This window comes from Narcine bancroftii, chromosome 3, assembly GCF_036971445.1.
Source record: "Narcine bancroftii isolate sNarBan1 chromosome 3, sNarBan1.hap1, whole genome shotgun sequence".
NCBI lineage: Eukaryota > Metazoa > Chordata > Chondrichthyes > Torpediniformes > Narcinidae > Narcine > Narcine bancroftii.
This window is the reverse complement of record NC_091471.1, coordinates 332608594-332630583: the sequence shown is the minus strand read 5'-3', so window position 1 is coordinate 332630583 and position 21990 is coordinate 332608594. Positions and strand designations below refer to the sequence as shown.

The 21990-nt window shown below is 48.9% G+C and overlaps 1 protein-coding gene across 3 annotated transcripts in view; it reads right to left on the bottom strand.

The window, feature by feature from the left end:
* itgb4 (integrin, beta 4) overlaps nucleotides 1-21990 on the bottom strand; it is a 142323-nt gene that overhangs the window by 17453 nt on the left and 102880 nt on the right. For all 3 annotated transcript variants that reach the window (XM_069929326.1, XM_069929328.1, XM_069929327.1), the window contains exons 30-34: nucleotides 20240-20376; nucleotides 18520-18697; nucleotides 13105-13242; nucleotides 11694-11876; nucleotides 8958-9077 (exon numbers count right to left, since the gene is read on the bottom strand). In XM_069929326.1, the coding sequence (XP_069785427.1) occupies nucleotides 8958-9077; nucleotides 11694-11876; nucleotides 13105-13242; nucleotides 18520-18697; nucleotides 20240-20376 (756 nt within the window). The remainder of the gene's footprint in view (nucleotides 1-8957; nucleotides 9078-11693; nucleotides 11877-13104; nucleotides 13243-18519; nucleotides 18698-20239; nucleotides 20377-21990) is intronic.

Genomic DNA, 21990 nt, shown 5'->3' with positions numbered 1-21990 from the left:
CTCATGTTGAAGGACAAAGCTGGATTTGGAAGGGCAAGGAAGTTGGACACAGCAAAGGAGAAGGTCCACCAGACTTGGGGTGGGGGGAGTTACACGTGCAGAGTCTGTGATGAGAGTTGACACACAATAGTGGGCCTACCACCCACCCAGCACCCCCTCTCGTGCTGTAGACTCGGAGGGGGCAGAAGAGGAAGGCTTGAGAGAGGGAAGGCAGGAGACTGGAGGGTGTGGAGCTGTAGCTACAGCCCCGTGTGTTCCTCTCTCTGCACAGGCTGCTCTGCCCATGTCTGCATCCTGATCTGGGACTCGCATCGGCAGGCTGACGAAGTTTTAATTTACTTGGCTGATCTAGGAACTCCGCATTCCTTGCTCCTGTTGTATCCCTGGTATGACCCCACATGGAATATTGTGTTCAGAACGGTGAAGGAGACACTTGATGCAGAAGGAGTGCAGCCCAGCCCAACTCCTGGGTGAGGGGTTCCTCAAGGATCACTGAAATTAGCACGATTCTTACAGGGCGATGTTTACGCTGCCTGGGGTGTCTGAGATGAGAAGGATCTTCACCCAATGGGAGGATGATCTAACAAGACTGATGTAGGTTTGGGCAATAACAACATCAATGGATATGTATGGTATTATGATACACAATCAGCCCTAATCTTACTGAGCCACAGGACAGGGTTAATGGCCTGTTTCCTACACTTGCTTCAGCCCATCCTGTCCACAGCAATACTAATCCCATTTACTCTTAAATCACAAAAGGAGAAGGTGAGAGTCTTGGCCACCTCTTTGAATCTCCTCTGCACCTTCTCCAGTGCGACCACATCCTTTGTCCATTGTGGTGACCAGAACCGCCAGCTATGTTCTAGCTGTGATCTAACCAATGCTTTATACTTTAGGGATCCAGCACGGTAACAGGCTCTTCCAACCCAAGCCACCCAAATACACCCATGTGACCAATTAACCTACCACACCTGTCTCCTTTGGTTTATTTAAAATAAAATTGTACCATAATCTTCCAGCTCTTATATTCTACGAAGACAAGCACCCTATGTGCCTTCTTCCTATTGACTTGTGTTGCTTCCTTCAAGGATGTGTAGAGATTTTCCTCAATATCCCCTTGTTCCTCAATGCTCCCTAGGGCCCTTTGGTACACTGTGCATGCCCCACCCTTATTTAAAATTAAAATACCTCATACTTAATCAGGCCCTGCCCTTCCCAATTTACCAGGTGATCAATATTATTTTGCAACCACATTCTATGCTCCTCTTGATGCCAATCTTCATGTCACCTGCAAACTTACTAATTATGCCCCTTACATTCACATCTAAGTTGTTAATGTATATAACAAACTGTAAAGGCCTCAGCATAGCTCCCTGTGGGTCTGCTACCGGCCACAGGCTTCCAATCGCAAAAGCGATTCTCCTGGAACCAAGCCAATTTTGGAGCCAATTTGCCTTCAAGTCTCCAACCCTTTGGGTCCTTAACACTGAGTCCATGTTAAACACATCATCAATATATTGAGTTACCTCTTCAAAAGACTCAATTTAGTCAGAAAGGTTGTCCCACCAGCAAATCTGTGCTGCCTATCCCGATCAACCTTTTACCTGTGAAGTGCTGCCGGTGTAATTACTGGGTGAAAGTAACAGACACAGCAGAGAGGGAAGAGTTCATGCCCTTCTGCCCCAAACAACACAGTGAAGAGGCCGAGGAATGTCTGTCTGAAGTAGTTGGGTGGCAGGGAGCTTTCACTTTGCAATGTCCGCAAAGGCACGGCAACTGTCAGGGCAGCAGGTCTCAAGCTGTGAGTTCCGTCTCACAATTTCAACATTCATTCAGAGGAGAGCAGCTTCTTCAAACTCGGGGAACTTTAATTTTCCTGATCAGCAAGTACAGGTGGGAGTGTAATGCAACAGGCCTGGCTCTGACCCATTCGATCCCCATCTCAACATTTTCAGGGACCTGGATGGAATTTTAAGTGACTCCTGAATGTACCTCTTCCGGGTGCTGAGGAGCCCTCAAGATCTGATGAAAACCCTACCGAGGCCAAGAGTCTCCCCTCCCCGGAAGTGAGGTCCAATCCCCACAGCTCCAAATACCAACAGGATCCTGACTGATGCCCTGTCTTTAAGTTTGATCGCCACCACTTCTCCCCTCACCCTGTTGACAGGTGGTAATTCAGGGTTGCCAAACACAAGGGGCGTTGATCTCTCCCCACACATAGGACATGTCTGCCTTTACAGAGAGGCAGGCTCGACCTCCCTACCAGACATGGTGGCTATAACAGCACACTGTCATTGCCACACCAAGCAATGAGACCTGCTGGGCTTGGAATGTAGCAAGAAAGTCGGCAGATGCTGTGGTCGAGTGCAACACACGGACGTGCTGGAGAAACTCAGCAGGTCCCACAGTATCCAGAGGAGGCCAAGGTTACAGGCCTCAGCAATATGATACATGATGAAGGGCCCAGGCCAGAAATGTTGGTCGCCCTTGATTTCCTGTGGATGCTGTTGGATCTGCTGAGTTTTTTCCCAGCACGTGAAATGCAGCAAGGTCTCAGTAATTGATACTGAAGCGCGCCGACTGATCCCTAACCCTGTGGACATGTACGGTCTCCTAATTCACCCTTGCATGCATCTCAGCGCATGTGCTCTTCCACCCGCTAAGTCAGAAAGGACAGGAGTCGCTCAGGCCACTAGAGAGGTTGCTCGAACGTGCAAGGATGTTAGAGAAAGAAGCACCAAGAGATCTTCACCTTGACCTTGCTCTGGCTGGGGTTCTGCCCTCATCCTCATGTTGTCTGAATACCCAGGGTCTTCGGAGAGGAGGCTCTCAATGTCTGAGGAAGCATGCGTCGGGGAAGAGCTAGTGGAAAGGCGGGGGATCACTTCCACCGGTAGCTTCCAGGTGACCTTTCTCCCATCGAAACCATCACCCAGCAGTTGGACGTACTTCCATTTGGAGCCTTTCAGAACAAGTTAATGACTCGTGTTGGTATTCAATGCATCAGCTGCGTTTCTCCACACCCACGAGCCCTATCTACATCCAGTGGGAGGTGGCCCCACCACTGTCCACCACACCCACTTCTTACCAATGTGCCTGTGCCTATCCCCACAGAGGAATCCCACTCCTCCTCTCCTCATTGCCATCTCACATCCTCATCTCCTCCCTGTTCATTTTTTATGCCACCTATCTCCAGGCTAGGGGCAATTTCACATTGGCCAATGGAAGCAAACCCAGGTGACAAACTCAGGACTGTGTAGGTGAATGGGATTTTACTAAGAGTAGGAGCCAAAAGAAAGTCGACTTCACGGTGTGCTGAAAGAAACCAGGGAGTGCCTTCTTTATCTGTCTGTTAACTGTGGTAAATTAGCCAACGGAGAGCAGGACCTATCTGGCCAACCACCTTAGATACTTTGAGGAAGTGACTTCCCTGTGACCAAAATTTGAGAGATAATGTCAGATTAATGACTACAATTTAAGCTTAAATGTTGTGGAGATGCAGGGGAAATAACAACCTGAGGAGGTTAAGAGAAACATGGACATTGAGAAGAATGCCCTTGAGTGCCCAGCACAGGATCCCAGGTCTCAGGGTTGATTTCACTGATATAAGTCAATGCTTTGCCTTCAGAAGCTTGGTAAAAATTGATCAGATTTGCTGATAACACCAGCTTAGGCACTGCATTTAGTTTTGAAGACAGGTTGAACCGAGAGTGGTGAGACAGAAAGAGTTTCCAGGGGTTCCCAAACCAAGTGTCCAATTGCCAAGCACCATGATCTCCAAAACTGTCACTGCAGTTGAGCACAAGACAGGTGTTGTTAGTCCATGCCCTGTGTATTCACCCAAGGTCTGGTCACCAAATTGCAGGGGAAAGCTTCAGGTTCTGCACAGAGCTGCCTAACCTCTGGATAGAAATACAACTCGTCTGTTTCACCGTCAAATGGAGCAGCTTAAAGGCAGCGGTAAACTCCACAGGAGTAGAAAGTGCACGCATCAGAGTAAAACCCTGTGCAAGACAAGCTCAGATGTCAACTTAATGTCAGGTTCCTCTTCACCTGAGCCGAGATGATAACAAACAGCATCTTCTCTACACAAGTGGGCCGTGGACAAACCTACCTGAATGGGTATAGAATCAGAGGATATGTATTCGTGCCCAGAAGCTCTCAGTAAATTCCATCCACTCCTCTACTAGGATAATGTGTCAGATTCCTAGAGAAGGGAGCTCAAAGGGCAGCTATTGTAACATTCTCCATGCCTTAACCAAGCGACTATCACGTTCAATGAATTATAAGAGATTCACCCAGCTGATCGTCAAACAGACTGCAACATGAGTAATTGTTAGAACTATAGAACCATAGCACTGCTGTGACAGATTATGTCATATTTTAATTTGTATATGGATATGTTTTAAAGGAGATAAATTGTGGCAGGTTTTTTAGTGTAGGTTATGTTTAGTGTATGTTTGGCCTGGAAGTCAGCCTGAAGAAAACTGAGGTCCTCCATCAGCCAGCTCCCCACCATGACTACCAGCCCCCCCACATCTCCATCGGGCACATAAAACTCAAAACGGTCAACCAGTTTACCTATCTCGGCTGCACCATTTCATCGGATGCAAGGATTGACAACGAGATAGACAACAGACTCGCCAAGGCAAATAGCGCCTTTGGAAGACCACAAAAGAGTCTGGAAAAACAACCAACTGAAAAGCCTCACAAAGATTAGCGTATACAGAGCCGTTGTCATACCCACACTCCTGTTCAGCTCCGAATCATGGGTCCTCTAGTGGCATCACCTACGGCTCCTAGAACGCTAGGAACATTCCACCAGCGTTGTCTCCGCTCCATCCTCAACATTCATTGGAGTGACTTCATCTCCAACATCGAAGTACTCGAGATGGCAGAGGCCGACAGCATCGAATCCACGCTGCTGAAGATCCAACTGCACTGGGTAGGTCACGTCTCCAGAATGGAGGACCATCGCCTTCCCAAGATCGTGTTATATGGCAAGCTCTCCACTGGCCACTGTGACAGAGGTACACCAAAGAAGAGGTACAAGACTGCCTAAAGAAATCTCTTGGTGCCTGCCACATTGACCACCACCAGTGGGCTGATATCGCCTCAAACCGTGTATCTTGGCGCATCACAGTTCGGCGGGCAGCAACCTCCTTTGAAGAAGACTGCAGAGCCCACCTCACAAACAAAGGAGGAAAAACCCAACACCAACCAACCAATTTTCCCTTGCAACCACTGCAACCGTGTCTGCCTGTCCCGCATCGGACTTGTCAGCCACAAATGAGCCTGCAGCTGACGTGTGGACATTACCCCTCCATAAATCTTCGTCTGCGAAGCCAAGCCAAAGAAAGGCATACAGATACAAACACTTCAAAACAGATCTCATTTAAAATGCCAGAGCTCTGCTCAAGCCAGACCGGCCAGGCTCTGAGTGCATTTGCACAAACTTTGAAGAGTGCCTATAGAGACTTTACAAGTAGGTGTTAATTGGATATGCTGAGGAGTAATGGATTATTGTTTTGGAAAGCAACAGATGAACAGAAGATTAGGTCCAGAAACCACAGTCTGTCTGAGTGCAGTTGGCTGGTCTAAGAGGGTCATGTGGTTTTTCTCTGAGAGAGAGAGAAGGCTTTTTCAGGTACATTCACCACTAAGAATGTGCCTGAAGAAGCAAAAGCGACCCTTTAAATTGTTGTTCAGGTGGCAGTGTTGAAAGCGTAGCGCTGGCCACCTGAAAGGACAGCTGCGCCGGGATGCGCATCTGAGCGCATTCCGGCTCCTGTCCCTTGGGCTGTCAATTCAGGATGGCTGGCTGTCAGCGTGGGGACGTCCCACACGGGATGTCCCCACACTGATCCCACTGCCCCACTCTCTCCCTACTCACGCGGCTGGTGGGGGAGGAGGCTGGAGCACCAGTGGTTGAGTATGGGGGCTGGAGCACCAGTGGGTGAGTACATGGGCTGGAGCGGCCAGTGGGGGAAGAGGCTGGAGCAGCCGGTGGGTGAGTACAGGGGCTGGAGTGGCCAGCAGTGGAGGAGACTGCAGCGGCCGGTGGGTGAGTATGGGGGCTGGAGCGGCCAGTGGGGGAGAAGTCAGGTACCGGCATTGTTTTGGCCAGCCCCCTTCTCCCCCACCGGCCACTCCACCCTCCTTCTCCCCACTCCAGAATCAGTCATGATAGTGTGGGGACATTCTGCGCCGGCTGCTCGACAGTGTGGGGACTGATTTCATGAGTGGGGCAGCGGGATCATTGTGGGGACGTCCCTGCACTTACAGCCTGCGCCGGCCGCCCGACAGTGTGGGGACTGGGAGAGGAGCTGTCAGGCACTGGCCAGCTGACTGTCATCCGAATGCAGCCGCTTTTAGGCGGCTGCATTCCGATGGCTGGGGAGGCCACTGTCCTGCAGGGATTTTCCCTCTCGGAGGAGGGTTACCAAACTCACCTTGCAGGCGCCTCCTGCACATTCACGTGGCCTTCCTACAGCCACATCTTGTCAAAATATGTGGCTTTGCAAGCGGGCCAATTGGCCACCTGAAAGTGCCTGGAGAGAGAACAAGAATCCAGTTCTACAGTTCAGCAGCAGCTGGGACCGGAACAGGACAAGCTGGCAAACTGGTGGAAACCCCATTTTGAAGACTGGTTGTGAGTTCTTAGTTCAGCCTGGTCAAAGCCCTTGTTGTCCATACAAGAGGAGATGGCTGGATGTATATTGTTTCACTTGAAATAAGGGAAACAAAAAGGAACTCTGTGGTGACCTGAAAGAAAGAGGTTATCATCTGGAAAACCCTGATGGGGCAGCCTTCTTCGGCAAGACACTGAAGTGGCTGATTGGAGGGGATCAAGATGTGGATGATTCAACAATCAACAAATCTTTCTCTGAAAACTGACAAGAATCTTCCTGAGCGGTAACCTTTTACCTTTCAAGCACCAAAGCCTGGTGAAATTCATAAATGTTAAATTCTGTGCACAGTATAAGAATTGCCTGATACCGGTGAACTTGGAGCAGTGAGAAGTGAGATTGGACTGTGAATCAAAGAACTTTTTTTGAACTTGTGCACACATTACATACACATGCGCTTAGAATTAGAGGTGGGTTAAGTTAGGTTAATAGTAAAAAGTTGATCCTGTTTTCATTTTTAAAGATCATTAAAAGCAACCTTTGTTTCAGTAACCATTTGTCTTGGTGAATTTCTATTGCTGCTGGGTTTTGGGGTCCGCTGGGCTCATAATAGGCCCTTTGGCCCATCTACTCCAAACTATTTATTTCCTTTAACCTTGCACCTAGCTCCCTGAACTTACTTTGTAAGACCTCCTCACCCTTCCAACCCACATTGACACCTGTCTGCTCACCCTCCTCCTCGAGAATATCGTGGCCTTGATCTGAGACACCCCTCACCCTGGCAGCTGGGAGCCTCGATCTCGTCCACACAACCTCTTATGTGTTTCCCTAACTAGCAAATATCCGATCACTATAGCTCACCTCTTCTCCTTCCTTCCCTGCTGAACCACAGGGTCAGACTCCGTGCCAGAGACCTGACTACCATGGCTTGTCCCTGATAGGTCGAACCCTTCAACAGTTTCCTAAAAAGTGTTTCCTAAACAGTGTATCCTATACATGTCATTGAGGGGAATGACCACAGGGTCACCCGCACTGACTTCCTGTTCCCTTTCCCTCTCTTGACACCCAGCTTTGGGATGTCTCAAGGTCACTTGTTACATTGGGACGATGGAAGACGACACAAGGCTGAGTTGCTATGATGGCCCAAGTTACGAGAGCTAACCTCTGCTCTCCTAAAGTATCATCAAATCTTTCTCATCCAACCGAACTATCGCACAAGGCTATGTTTAGTTCGACTGGAAAGTGGCCTCCCTGACACCTGATCCTTCCTGAGGCGGAGGTCGGGGCTGGAGGAGAGAGTAACATTGCCATGATTGACGAGATGGATTGGAATCACTGCTACGGTAAATCAGATCAGGGAGGCACAGTGAGGTTCTAAAGTTGGGGGAAGAGAGGTGGAAAAGTTTGGGGAGAGGTTTTCAAGTTGGGTGTGGGTTGAAGAAGAGGGCTGGACACAACGTGGGCAGGCAGTAGGGCAGCAAAGGCTCAAGCAATAAGCCTGACAATGACCTGTGTTCCCATTCCACGACGCCGTCTGGTGGTGGGTTTCACCCAGCTCCAGCGGCCCAACCCCGCCATCACGGAGATGCTGTAAAAGCACCCGCCAAGCCTCCTGGCCATGAGAAACAGATGGCCACTTGTCCATGGGCTGGCAAACGCCCGGACCACCCACAAGGGAGCAAGTGACTAACCTGAGAAAATGCACCCCACCAACGTGCTGGAGGAGCTCAGCAGGTCACACAGCACCCACGGGAAGTGAAGGGCTGCTAACGTTTCGGGCTTGGGTCCTTCGTCACGTATCATACTGCTCAGGCCCGAAACGTTGGCGGCCCTTCGCTTCCCCTGGGTGCTGCGTGACCTGCTGAGCTCCTCCAGCACGTTGGTGGGCTGTACCCAACCCCAGCACCTTAACTTGAGGCAGCGGTGCTTTGGGACATCCCTTAGGTTGGCGTGAGTTGTGACAATGGCACCAGTCGTGAGTTTGCAGGAGGGGAAGTGGCAAATAGAAAAGTGATGGTGACTTGTGGCATTCCGTGGAACTGCCACCTGTGCTCCCTGATGGTGTTCGAGAATAACAGTGGCCATGGGATCAGTGGTTATAGTGACTAAACTGCAAACCTCCCGTCACAAGACATTGGTTATACCCAGAGAGGTTTATTTTTAAATCATATATATTTATGGTTAGTTTTTGGGATTTTAATCTTATTAAACCACAAAAGGAGTGCCACTGGCAGGAAAGATGCTTGTTGGTGCATCGAATCGAGAAGGTATGATGTTAACGCAGGTACACTATCATTTTGTGTGAGACCCCAGCAGAGTCCCTACCTGTTTCATCAGAAACGCTGGGCTTCGGGGAGCGTATGACATCCGTGCTGTACATCAGGAAATTCTCATACTCGTCGTGCCCCTCAGCGTCAATGATGGGAATATCTGGGATGATGGGAACTGTGGATGACAAGAGAGACGATGAAATGCAGCCCATCATGGGCATTCCCATTCCTTCACAATCCGTGGGATGCTCGGCCCACTGGATCCTTGTATTCACCCACTTATTTCCCTGTAACCTACTCTCTCTTACTGCGTGCCCAACCCTCTCCACTCACCTACACATGTACCTACCAACCTGCCTGTCCGGAGGATGAGGGAGTAAACTGGAGCTCTCAAGGTGGACAGCAGTCCTCTGGCGCCCCCTTGTGCAAGGAGGGGGGCCTTGTATCTGACCACAAGATTCCAGATTTATTGTCGGAGTACATACATGAATGACATTCACATACAACCCTGAGATTCCTTTTTCCTGCGGGCGTGGGCCTGGACTTCTCTTGCTCTATCTCACTGCAGATATTAGCAGCCATCTACCGATCCAAGTTGCCACGTGCTGAAGAATTGGCCATGGGACATGGGGGGGGGGGGGGGGTTTGGCCAATGAGTCTACCAGTATGATTTTGTTCACACTGACAAAAAGCTGCAGAAGGGGACATTTCAAACCGATTCATTCAGAGACTGAGAGAACAAGGAGAAGCTGGAGGAACTCAACAGGTCAGATAGTGTCATGGGACCCATTGATCAGACTAAAGTGGGAAGGGAGATAACAAACATAGAGAGGGGAGGTGGTGGGGGGGGGGGAGGGTCAGGTTGATGGAATAATGGACAGAAAAGAGGGAGAGGTGGAGAGACCACCAAGGGGGTGGGGTGGGGTGGGGGTGGGGAGGGAAAACATTTCTCTCCATGGATGCTGCCTGACCCACTGAGTCCTTCCAGGTTCTCTTTGTTCACTCAAGGTGCGTGCATCTTGTGCTTCACTCAGATCCGGGCATCCGTCTGTGCTGCTTGCCTTGGGTCCGAGGTGTCAGTTGCTCCTGGACAAGGCAGTCTGTCCCTGCACAAACTGGGAAGGGAGAGTCCCATATTTGACGGCATATAGGACCCACTGGAATATAAGGACACCCCCCCCCCACCTCTTTTTAGTGTGAAATTTTAGGAAAAATTTGTTTTAGTGTTTTTACAGGTACCAGGTAAGTTGGTACACAGGCCCCTTATAGATAACGTGTGTATGCGCCTTCACACACCTCGATAAAAACCCTCCAGCCTTGTATGGCCGAGATGGCAAAGCCTCCTCACTCATGAGCCACAGCAGCGTCATGTCCTCCCACCCGCCACATGCCGAGGCTCAGGCTAATCTCCTCCCACCACGTGCAAACGCCGATTGATTAACAGGTGCTTCGGGACCTGCGGGTGCACAAGGGCGGGAGGGAGAGAAGCTGGTCACCAGGGCAACAGGCAGGGCCCACCATTGCGGAGAGCAGACCATTGATCACTTGCTTTGAGACGAGCAATGGGCCACCGGGGATTGGGCTCCACGCTGAGCCTTTGTCTGACAAGCATGGCCAGGGGCTGACAAGGGCTCAACTCGACAGGCTGTTTGCTTGCTGCCACCCACCCCTGTGCCTCGTTCAATTTGCTTGGGGTGGGGGGGGCCATGCTCGTCGAACAAAAGCTCAACTTGGAGCGTGATCATCGAGGCCTGGCGCTCCCCTCAAACCAAGCGATTTATTTTACCATCAGCATGTCTGTTGTGCTGCTGGCAGGGGCCACCGTGGTCGGTCTTCTCACGGGGGAAGTGCGCGGTAACGCTGGCTCCAGAAAGCCCAGGCCACCGAGGGTAGGTGGTCCACGAAGCTGTGGGTTTCTTGAAGCTGGGTGAGTAGTTCGAGTGATTTGTATTTCAGTGCCCAAACGGCGGCACCTAAATGTCACCTTCACATGTAGGACCCAGGGTAGTTTTTTAGGGAAAAAAAAGTGTGTGTGTGTGTAGGAGGTGGGGGGGGGGGGGGGGGTCCTATATGCCGTAAAATACGGTAACCACCTGTTTGGAGGGCTCTGGGCACGGAAGCCTGAAGACCTGGTGTCACACGTAGATTTGAAGTTCTTCGAGGATCTGTTCAGTTTTGGTCACCGTGCTACGGGAAAGATGTCGTCGAACTGGAGAAGATTAACGAAGATGTTGCCAGGACTCAGGGACCTGAGCTACAGGGAGAGGGTAAGCAGGCTGGGGATTGGTTCTTTGGAGCCCAGAAGAATGAAGGGTAGACAAAATCATGAGAGGAGCAGATCAGGTGAACGCAGAGCGTATTTAGCCCAGAGTAGGGGAATCAGTAACCAGAGGACAGGGGTTTAAAGTGAGGGGAAGAGATTTAACATAAACCTGAGGGGTAACTTGTTTACACAGTGGATGGTGGGTGCATGGAACAGGCTGCTGGGGGAGGTGGATGAGGCAGGTGCTATTGCAATGTTTAAGAAACATTTAGACGGATATGCCGCTAGGATGGGTTTAGAGGGATGTGGGCCAAATGCAGGCAGGTGAGACTAGTGAGGGTGGGACAATTTGGTTGGTGTGGGCAATCTGGGCCGAAGGGCCCATTGTCATGCCTTGTCACCCTGACCACACCTCCCATCAAGCCCTCCACGTCCCAGCTCTGGTGGAAGCTGGATGAACCCCCAATATTCCTCGGGCGGTGCTCAGTGCTGCGTATGGTCCGCTGACCTTGCCAAGGTCTCACTCACTGGACATTGGCCGTTTCGGCTGCGTTGAGAGGTTCATGGTGGCTTCCCGCATGGGGCCCCAGCCTGCTCCGTTCCTGGCCCGCACCGTGTAAAGATACGGCTGCTCCTCTTTCAAGTTCTCGATCAACATCATCCTCTTCTTTGGCTTGTTGATCTTCACCGTCTTCTTGGGTCCAATCGGCTCTGTGAGTGAAGCAGAGAATGGGCAACACTGTCAGGAGCTGCGAAGCCCCCCCTTCCCCTTTGCCCGGGGGAAGACCAGCCATCGCCTCCCTTTCTGTGGAGGACAGAGCATCTGACACAAGCAGGGAAAACCCGGAGCTGCCCCTCGGAAGCACGTACAAAGTCAGGGAATTCTGCTTGCCCTTCTCTGAGCAAATGATCTCCATCAGGGGAGGCTCAAACCCTCTGATTTTCCTGCAGATCCTCTGCCCCCACACACAACAGGATGTCCCTTGTCCTCAACTACTTCCCCACCAGCTTTCCCATCCAACAAATTATCCTCTCTCACCCACAATGTGATCCCACCACCAGATACATCTCCTCTCCCCTCTCCACAGGGACCGCTTCCTTTGAGATTTCTTCACCTGCTCATCCCTTCCCACTGATTGCTCTCCCCCTCAGTACCTACCTTCATAAACCTGCACCCACACCTCCTCCCTCAACGCCATTCTGGACCCCAAAGAGACCTAAGCAAAGCAGCACTTGTGAACCTGTGGGGGACGTCCAATGCATCCGATGTTTCTGTTGTGGTCTCCTCTACACCAGCAAGACTGGACTCAGACCAGGAGGCCGCTTCATTGAGGACCTTTGCTCTATCCACCATAATAGTGGGGACCACCCCGTGGCCACCCGCTTCAATCCCTCACACCATTCCCACACCGACGCCTATCCATGGCCTTGTACTTTCGAACAGAGGCTACCAGGAAATCGGAGGAACCACAACATCTTGGCATTCTCCAACCAGATGACATCGACCTCAAATTTATGTTAACCCCCCCTCCTGTGGTCTCTCTCTTTCCATATCCCTCTGGCTCCTTCCCTCCAGCTCCCCGTCCCATTGCCTCTCCTATCAGAGACCAACCCTTTCCTCCATCACCCTTGCTTTTTTCCTCTCCTACCCTCCCACCCGCATCTTCCTCTTAGCTATTAGCCTGTGCTGCTCCTCCTGTCCCCTTCCTCCCTCCATTCCTCCTCTCTATTCGGGTACCTGCCTGGTTTTGATTATATCTGATGAAGATCCCTGGCCCGAAGCATTGCACGACCCCCTCTCTGAATTGGACCCGAGAGTGGGTCGGTGTCAGCCCCTTGGAGGTGTCAGGGTGGTGCTGAGAGCAATTCAAGGCTGGGATGGACAGCGGAAAGCGGGGAAAGTTAAGCGCGGGGATGTTGGCCAGAGTGCGGTACTCACTGTTCTCGTCGTTCACTACCATGTAGGTCACTTCATACTCCACAATCTCGCCGTTGGTCTCCGAGGGCTCCGCCCAGCTCAGTTGCGTCACGGTGGGTGAAATGACATTGAAAGCTAGTCTACCCGGCTCGTTGGGTACTGGAAAGGAGAGCCCAGCATTAGGTCTCACACTCCGCGGAGGCCCCCACCCAGGCCTGCCACACCCTCACATAAGTTCGATGCTGTATGGGAACCTCTTCACCTGAGGGTTCAGCAAGAGCCCTGTCTGGATCAGAGGCTGCCGCTGGTATAATTATACTCACTATAATTATATAGTGAGCTCCTCTGTCTGCACAGCGGTTCACAGTAACGACACCCAGATTTCAAACTCTCCCCATATTTACATCCCCACCCACCATCGTGTTCGGTTGACGTTAATCTTTTGGGCCTTTTGCACTTTATTATTTGTTAATTCTTAGGTTTTCGCCATCTCCCCATCCCTCGGACTGAAAGTTCTGACAGCTTGCACAGAAGTAGCCCTTTCGGCCCATCTCATCCATACTGACCAAGTCATTTATAATCCTATTTCCCAGCGTTTGGCCCACGTGCCTCCAAACCTCTCCTATCTCTGCACAAGTTATACAGTCCTTCAAACCTTGCAATTGTCTCCACTTCCCTCGTGAATCTGCGGGGGTCGTCTACTGGATCCGGTGCTCCCATTACGGACGCAGACTGGGAGATCGTTTCATTGAGCATCTTGGCTCTGTCTGCCACAATAGCGTGGATCTTGCAGTGGGCACCCATTTAAATTCTCCACCCATTCCCATACCCACGTGGTCTCATGCACTGCCATGCTGAAACCACCAGCAAATTGGAAGAACAATGCCTCATAGTCTATCTGGGCACCACCAGATAGTATTAACACTGACTTCACTGGTTTTCATTAGACCCCAACCCCCCCATCTCTTCCCTTCTTCCCCATCTCTTCCCTTCTTCCCCATCCCTCTGTCCCCTTTCCGTCAGCACTGCATTCACAGCCACCCCCTCCCCCAATCAATTCTCACCGTCCCTCTCCTGCCCTCTTATCCGTGTCCTTTTGCCCGTTGGCCTGTGCTCCTCCCCCAGCCCTTTTATTCAGATGCCTGCCTGCTCTTTGTCCACACCTTAATGAAGGGCTCAGGCCCAAAACATCGGTTACACGCCTTTACCTCCTACGCTTGCTGCGTTCCTCCAGCATTTCTGCTGTACTTCTTTATGTGTTGTGATCCATCCCCAGTAACCTTTCACTCCTTATCAAAAATCTGCCTAACCCTACCTTAAAAATATCCAAAGGCTCTGCTTCCAAATTGTTTTGAGGAAGAGCGTTTCAAAGACTCACAATACTCTGAGAAAAGGAAATTCCTCTCAAGTGAAGGCTCTTTATCTTTCAACAAGGATCCCTTGGCTGGATAAGAGTGAAATATTGCCAGTTGGGGATGGAGATTATTCAGAATATAAAGGTATTATAAAATTGAAGTGGTCAGAGAGAATTACATATTTGGGAGTGGTAGTAAACGCAGACTACCAGTCTTTATATAAATTGAATTATGTCCCTTTATTAAAAAGGATTAAAATGGAGTTGATTAAATGGAAAGATTTACTGTTAACATTAATTGGTTGAGTAAATTGTGTTAAAATGAATATTTTTCCTTGAATTCAATATTTGTTTCAGTCTATACCATGTTTACTTTCAAAGGGTTCTTTTTCAGGACCTGAATAGGGCAGTGAGGGAGTTTTTATGGAAAGGAAAATTAGCCCGAGGTGCTTTACATAAACGTACATGGAAATATGCTTTAGGTGGATTGCAGTTACCTCATTTTCAAAATTATTATGATGCAGCTCAGTTGAAATTTCTTAGTAGATTGATGGATGTGGACCAACCTCCGAGTTGGGCAAAGGTGGAAATGGCTCGTACATCTGAAGTTGAGATACATCAGCTTATATTTAAATGGAATGTGGATTTATTGCGGGAATGTAATATGCCGGTATTAAAACATTTGTTAAGGATATGGGTTAAAAGAAACAGGGTTTTAGGATCAATGGGTAAATTGTCAATTCAAACCCCATTATATCATAATCAGCTTTTTCCATTTTCAATGTTCAATAATCATTTAAAGAGATGGAATTCTCAGGGCATAAAGATAATTCAGGACTGTTTTGAAGAAGACCAATTTCTTTCTTTTATTCAATTGAAGGTGAAATTTGATATATCTGTAAATTCTCTGTTTGTGTATTATCAACTCAGAGGTTTGATCAAAGATAATTATGGTAAAGAGATGAATTTACCCATGTTGACAAAATTTAAGTCTTTGATTTCTTCTGTACCTAAAAAAGGTTATATTTCAGATATGTACCAATTGTTACAGGATAGTCTGGATAAACCGGAATGGGAGAAATCTAGGCTTAAATGGGAAAGTGATTTAACCTATATTTTTCCAGAAGATCATTGGGAGGTTATTTGTCATGATAGTGTAACTAAAGTGACAAATGTACATTATGGAATGGTTAATTATAATTTTTTATATCAGTTATATTTGACTCCAGAGAAATTGAAAAAATATGGATTTAATCATTCAGATTCTTGTTTTAGATGTGGACTACGTACTGGAATTTTTCTACATGCTGTTTGGTCTTGTTTTAAAGTACAACCATTTTGGGAAGGAATTAGATTGGTTTTTGGAAAAATTATTTACGATTAAATTACCGTTAGACCCATCAATCTTTTTGTTGGGATACATGGTTTATTTGAAAGGACTAGGGTTGGATAAATATCAAATTCCTAGATTGTATACCTTAAATGGATGGGAGGGGGGGGGGTGGGGGGGGTGGGTTGGGAGGAGGGAGGTGGGGGGGAGAAAATGTCACTGTATATGTGTGAAAAGGAAAAAGTGTGTATCATGGCTAATGTGATTTATGGTGTGAAAAATAAAAAAATTTAAAAAAAAAATTGCATTTGTACGTCTAGTGTTATCTGTAGCATGAAAATGTGTAGCTAGTATTTGGAAGGATAATGTGGAGGTTAGTATAACACGCTGGCATAATGAGTTGAGAAATTGTATTACTATGGAAAAAATTACATGTAATCTGCACGATAATTATTCATTTTTTGTTAAAATGTGAACTTCCTATTTGGAAGATATGAACTAGAAATACTTTGAAATAATCTTTATAATCACTGTATTATCTTTATATTTGGCTCCCCTTAAGGGGGCTGGCTGAAGGGGTGGGAGGTTGGCGGGGTTTTTGTTTTTTGTTTTTTTTTATATATACAAAATTTTTTTTCTGTTATGTTTGACTATGTCGTCTAAATTCTTTTAAATAAAATTTTCAAAAAAAAGGATCCCTTGGCCAAGATTCTTCCCCAAGAGGAATCATCCTCTCCACACCCACCTTGTGAACACAAGGACATAACAAGTAGGAGCAAGAGTCGGCCATATGGCCCAACGAGCCTGCCCCACCATTCAACAGGATCGCGGCTGACCTGGCTGTGGATTCAGCTCCACACACCTGCCCATTCCCCAGAACCCTTCATTTTCCTACCATTCAAAAATCTACCTGTGTTATAAATATATTTAATGAGGCAGCTTCCACTCCTTCCTTGGGCAAAGAATTCCACAGATGCTCTACTCCTTGGAGGAAAACAGTTCCTCCTCATCTCCATCCTAAATCTATTTCCCCCACCAAGTCGTGAGGCTATACCCCTGAGTTCTAGACTCGCCTATCAGTAGAAACAACCCCCTCAATTCTCTCTTATCTATTAACCACATAACCATTTACAGCAAGAAACTGGCCAGTTCGGCCCTTCTAGTCCATGCCAAACAGTTTCTCCTATCTTGTCCCACTGGCCTGCAGTTCATTATTTTATATTTTAAGTTGAGATACAGCATGGTAACAGGCCCTTCCAACCCACAAGCCCAAACACACCCTTGTGACCTACTAACCCCATATATCTTTGGAATATGGGAGGTAACTGGACCAGCCTCAGTCAGGGAGAATCATACAAACTCCTTAAAGATAAGGGCGAATTAGAACCGGTTGCATTAACCTCTATGCTGACCGTGTTTCAACAAGATACCCTCATCCTTCTAAACTCCAATGAGAGGGCAGTGTGTTTCTCTCTGATGGGGAGAGGGAGAGGAGTCAGGGAAGGGACAGGAGCAGGGGTGGGGCTGGGGGATGACAGAGATTATTTACAATGTTAGATGGCATAAATTCATGTAAGTGAAGCTGGGTGTAGGAATATGGTCTGCAGGAGTGATGAGGGAGGAGGAAAAACAGGGACAGAGAGCGAGGATGGCAGGAGCGGGAGCAAAGAGCGTGGGTTGTGAGGGCCAGGAGGTGGTGGGTGCTTAACATGGCAACAGAGAGCAGTGGAGCAAAAAATCCCCCGGCCAGGCAGTGGGGCCTTGGGGTTTAACATCACAGACAGCACCACCCTTTGCCTGAGCGAAGATGGTGAGATGAAGTTACTCCTTCTCCAGCGTTGTCTTGGCTTTTGTATGGTGACCATGGTGCTGTGGGATGGAGGGGAACTGGTCTCTGCAGGCATGGGGGTTCGGGCCTGGCCAGGGGGGCTTTCTTGCTTCACTGCTCTCCATTGCCATGTTCAGCTCACACCAGACTGCCAGAAACTGGCTTCATGGGAACCAGGCCTTGAGTGGGTTCTGAGAGCAAGAAGATCTCCCAAAGGACCTAGGGCACTGAAAGCTTTGTATCAGAAGTTGCGATCTGGGTGGTCAGTGCCACTGCTAGGCTGGACGGGAGACTGCGCGGCTGCAGACGCTGTGGGAGCACAGGGGATGAATCCACGGACACTCGGTGACTCTGAAGGGACTCTTTTTTGCTTCTCTTTCTCTTATTGGTGGGAGCACCAGGCTAGTGGTGCCTCTTTAGAGCAGGCAAAAGCTGTTGAATCTTGTGCATTATGTGTGTGAAGTAAAGGAATCTCGAAGCCTGTTCAGAATTTTAAATTTAGACATACAGCACGACGACAGACCCTTTCGGCCCACAAGCCCATACCACCCAGTTAAACTACAACCCTTGGTGTATTTTGAATGGTGGAGGAAACCAGAGCCTCCAGGAGTGGGGTGGGGGGGGGGGGGAGGGGAAAAGAACCCACAATGACACGGGAAGAATGTACAAACTTCTTACGGTCAGCACCAGATTTGAACCCCGGTCCCCAACACTGTCCCTGTAACAGCATTGCACTAACCACTACTCGGGGAGGTTTCATGGGCTGATATTTATAATTCAGCCCACACCATGAGGGTGCTCACTGTGAGCGAGCACTCTTCCTTGCTCTTTAAGTGCCCCACTCCCCCAATGCTGAGAACCTGGGAAGTGTGCAGGCACTAGGTTAGACGGTTTCCCTGGTTCTGTGGTTCAGAGACAACTTACGGTCTTCCAGCGTGCGACATCTGGCAGTGTCAGAGCGTGGTCCTGCACCCAGGGCATTGTAGGCGAACACATTCATCTCATAGTCACTGTAGGGGTACAGGTTGGTGAGTTCAGCAGAGGGGGTGGTGGTGCTTAGGACCTGCGATGAGCTCTCATCCCCTTCAAACCAGTAGGTCACCTGGGTAGAAGGCAGTGCAGGTTACCTCAACATACGGAGCATCCCGAACAACAACATGACCTCCCCCCATCACAGAGCCATCTCCAGGGAGTGCGTGGTCCACAGTCCACTCCAGTTCTCAGCTCATGCCCTTCAACCCCTTCTCTCATCTATCTCTCCAGGGAATCGAGACAAGTTTCAATAGCAAAAAAACAGGTGACACCTTTTAAGGTGAGTGGAGAAAAGTTTAGGGGAGATGTCAGATGCAAATCTATTGCTCAGAGTGGTGGGTGCCTGAAATGCATTGCTGGGGTTGTGGTGGAGGTTGGTACAATAGAGACATCCAAAAGACTCTTAGATGGGCACGGATAAGAAAGATAGGGGGTTATGGCTGGGAGGTAGACAAGGGTCTAGCCCAGTGGTACTCAACCTTTTTCTTTCCACTCATATACCACTTTAAATAATCCCTAGGCCATCAGTGCTCTGTGATTAGTAAGGGATTGCTTAAGGTGGTCTGTGAGTGGGAAGGGAAGGTTGAGAATCACTGCTCTAGTCCCAATTGTTACTGAAGTATCTTAATTGAGAAAAATTGTCATTGGCCCATTTCCTCTGGAGTTTTGAATCCGTGCACATAACGAGTCAATTAGGGACGATTAAAACAGTGGTTTTCAACCTTTTTCTTTCCACCCACAGACCACCTTAAGCAATCCCTTACAAATCACAGAGCACTGATGGATTACTTAAAGTGGTATGTAAGTGGAAAGAAAAAGATTGAGAACCACTGGGTTAGATTGATATGGAGCAGGTTCTGTGTAACAATTATAGGCTGAAAGTGGGCTGTAAAGTTCTATTTCTAAGTTCATCTAATATGCATAGTCGTAAATTCTACAATCCTGCCATTCAGAAAGGAAATATCCTTGCTTCTTGTAGGCTTTGTTTGTACCTATTCATGGCAAGATTCTGTCAGCATCAGTTTCGTTCAATGATCGGGTCGATTGATACCACTGAGAAGTCCTCTCAGGCAGTGCGTGGTGACCATGGTGCTGTGGGATGGAGGGGAACTGGTCTCTGCAGGCATGGGGGTTCGGGCCTGGCCAGGGGGGCTTTCTTGCTTCACTGCTCTCCATTGCCATGTTCAGCTCACACCAGGCTGCCAGAAACTGGCTTCATGGGAACCAGGAATTGACGCCAGGCCTTGAGTGGGTTCTGAGAGCAAGAAGATCTCCCAAAGGACCTAGGGACCTTGCTTTGGGAGCACACCAGTTGATTGCTGTCCCTAGGCAATGCTGCTTTTGCATCATTGTAGACGAACTGGGATCACACTATGTTGTGGCCATTATTACTGGCATCTCCCGGACAAGACAGTCCTCTCTTCTCCCAGGAGTTGGGACAGAATGCTGGACAGGTAACGTACCTCCTGCATCCTTTGGCTTCTCCACATGTGTAGTTTCTCTCCCTTTCTTCCTCTCTCCCTTCACAGATGCTGCCTGACCTAGTGAGTGTTACCACTCTTTTTCTGGTTTTGTCCCCAATCAATCTCAGTGCCACTCAACGACTGATTACCTTGTATCCAATTGGCCGGCCTGGTGGTGGGGTCCAATTCAAGCGGATTTTCCGGCTGTTGATCGGTTGTGCTTTGACATTAGAAGGCGGGGAGCTGATGGACATGGCACCTTGTTTGAGTGGAGTTGTTTCACTTGCTGCAACATCAAAGAGTGGGACATCTTAACAAAACCCCTTTGCATTTTAAGTTCTCATAGATTCTCATGCTTTGTACACCTAAACACTTTGAAAGATAAGTTCAATGGGGAACAGGAGTCCACATATTCTCCCGGTCAGTCTGAAGTCCCCAGCCATTCAGTGAGCTGAGTGTGTAAACGGTCTTCACTCTGGGAGAGATTCTGGGTCCAAGGTGGGGTGCCTTTTGGTACTTTTGCTCAGAGCAGTGGAACAAGGCCCGCCTCTGATCTGGTAACTCCTCCCCCAATAAAGGCTGAGCCCTTCCTCCCTCAATTCCAGCCTTGGATCCGGGCCAGAAGCACATGTTGGATGTTTCAGGGGCTTAAAGCCTTTGACCACGTGCTTCGTGTCTGCTTGTGGTTATTAACTGGGCTTCCCTCAATTATCCTGGATCCCCTGCACCTGAACAAGGAAGGGGTGGGGAGGTAGGTCCAGAGATCTGAACTTGCTCAGTTGCTGTGGGAGATAGTAAGTGAATCTGAGATCGTGTCAATCTGCAAGAACAGGTGAGTGAAATGTGGGTGAAGGAAGACGGTGTCAGTGGACCTTGTATGCCCACGACTGACTGTGAAGCTTATTTGTTACAAGATACCTACTTCAGTGAGAAGGGTTCTTTGGTGAGCGATCCAACAGTTATCTCTAACATTTGTACAGCCGTGTAAAGAGCACAATTTACTGATCAAAGTGAAAAGGAAGTAAATTCACATCAAGCAAGGGCAGCGAGGGCTCTATCATGGGGTTCATTTGGGAGTCTGGTAGCTATGGGGGTGGGGGGGCTGGACTGCAGGCGCATCCTTTCACACTATTGAGCCTTCTCCCTGATGGGAGGAGGGAGAAGAGAGTGTGCCCGGAGGGCATAGCTCCTTTAGTGCATCGGCTGCCTTTCCTCGACAGCGGGAGATGTAAATGGGGTCCGCGGAGGCGAGGGACGCTTGCGTGGTGTTCTGAGCCTTTGGAAGGAGTAGGCAGTGGTTAGAGCTGCTGATTCACAGTTCCAGTGACCCAGGTCAATCTTGACCTCCGGCATTGTCCATGTGGAGTTTGCACATTCATTATTTTAACGCTCTAGCCCAGTAGAAGGCTCTTAAAGTTTTGATAACAGGTCATTTTGGCCTCCAGGTTAAACGAGATCCTTCTGCTAGCGGGAGAGTGCAGGAGAAAGGTTTCGAACTGGCACACGCCGAATTCATGGTCCCACTTCATTTTATTTGGGCATTTATATTATAAAGGTGGTTAGTTCACTCCAAAACACGGGGGAGGGAGTGAAACATGTCTCCAATTTCTGTATCTCCTACCGAGTCTCTCTCTTGTGGTAATACCACGGTAATGCCATTTGTTCCATTCTCTGTGGGGATGGTCAATCCACCTCCTTGCTGACTAACCTTGTGACTCCTCCCCTTAGAATTCCCTAGTAAAGGCGGTTACACCCAAGTCCGTTCTCCAGTGCAAACCCTGGAATCAAGGCAGTACGTTTGTTCTTATGGGAATAAAAGCCTGTTGCCTGGCAACTTCCAATCTTTAGAAGTTACTGTTTCCTTTCCTTCAGCTCTCCACCCCTTATATACTCTTCTACT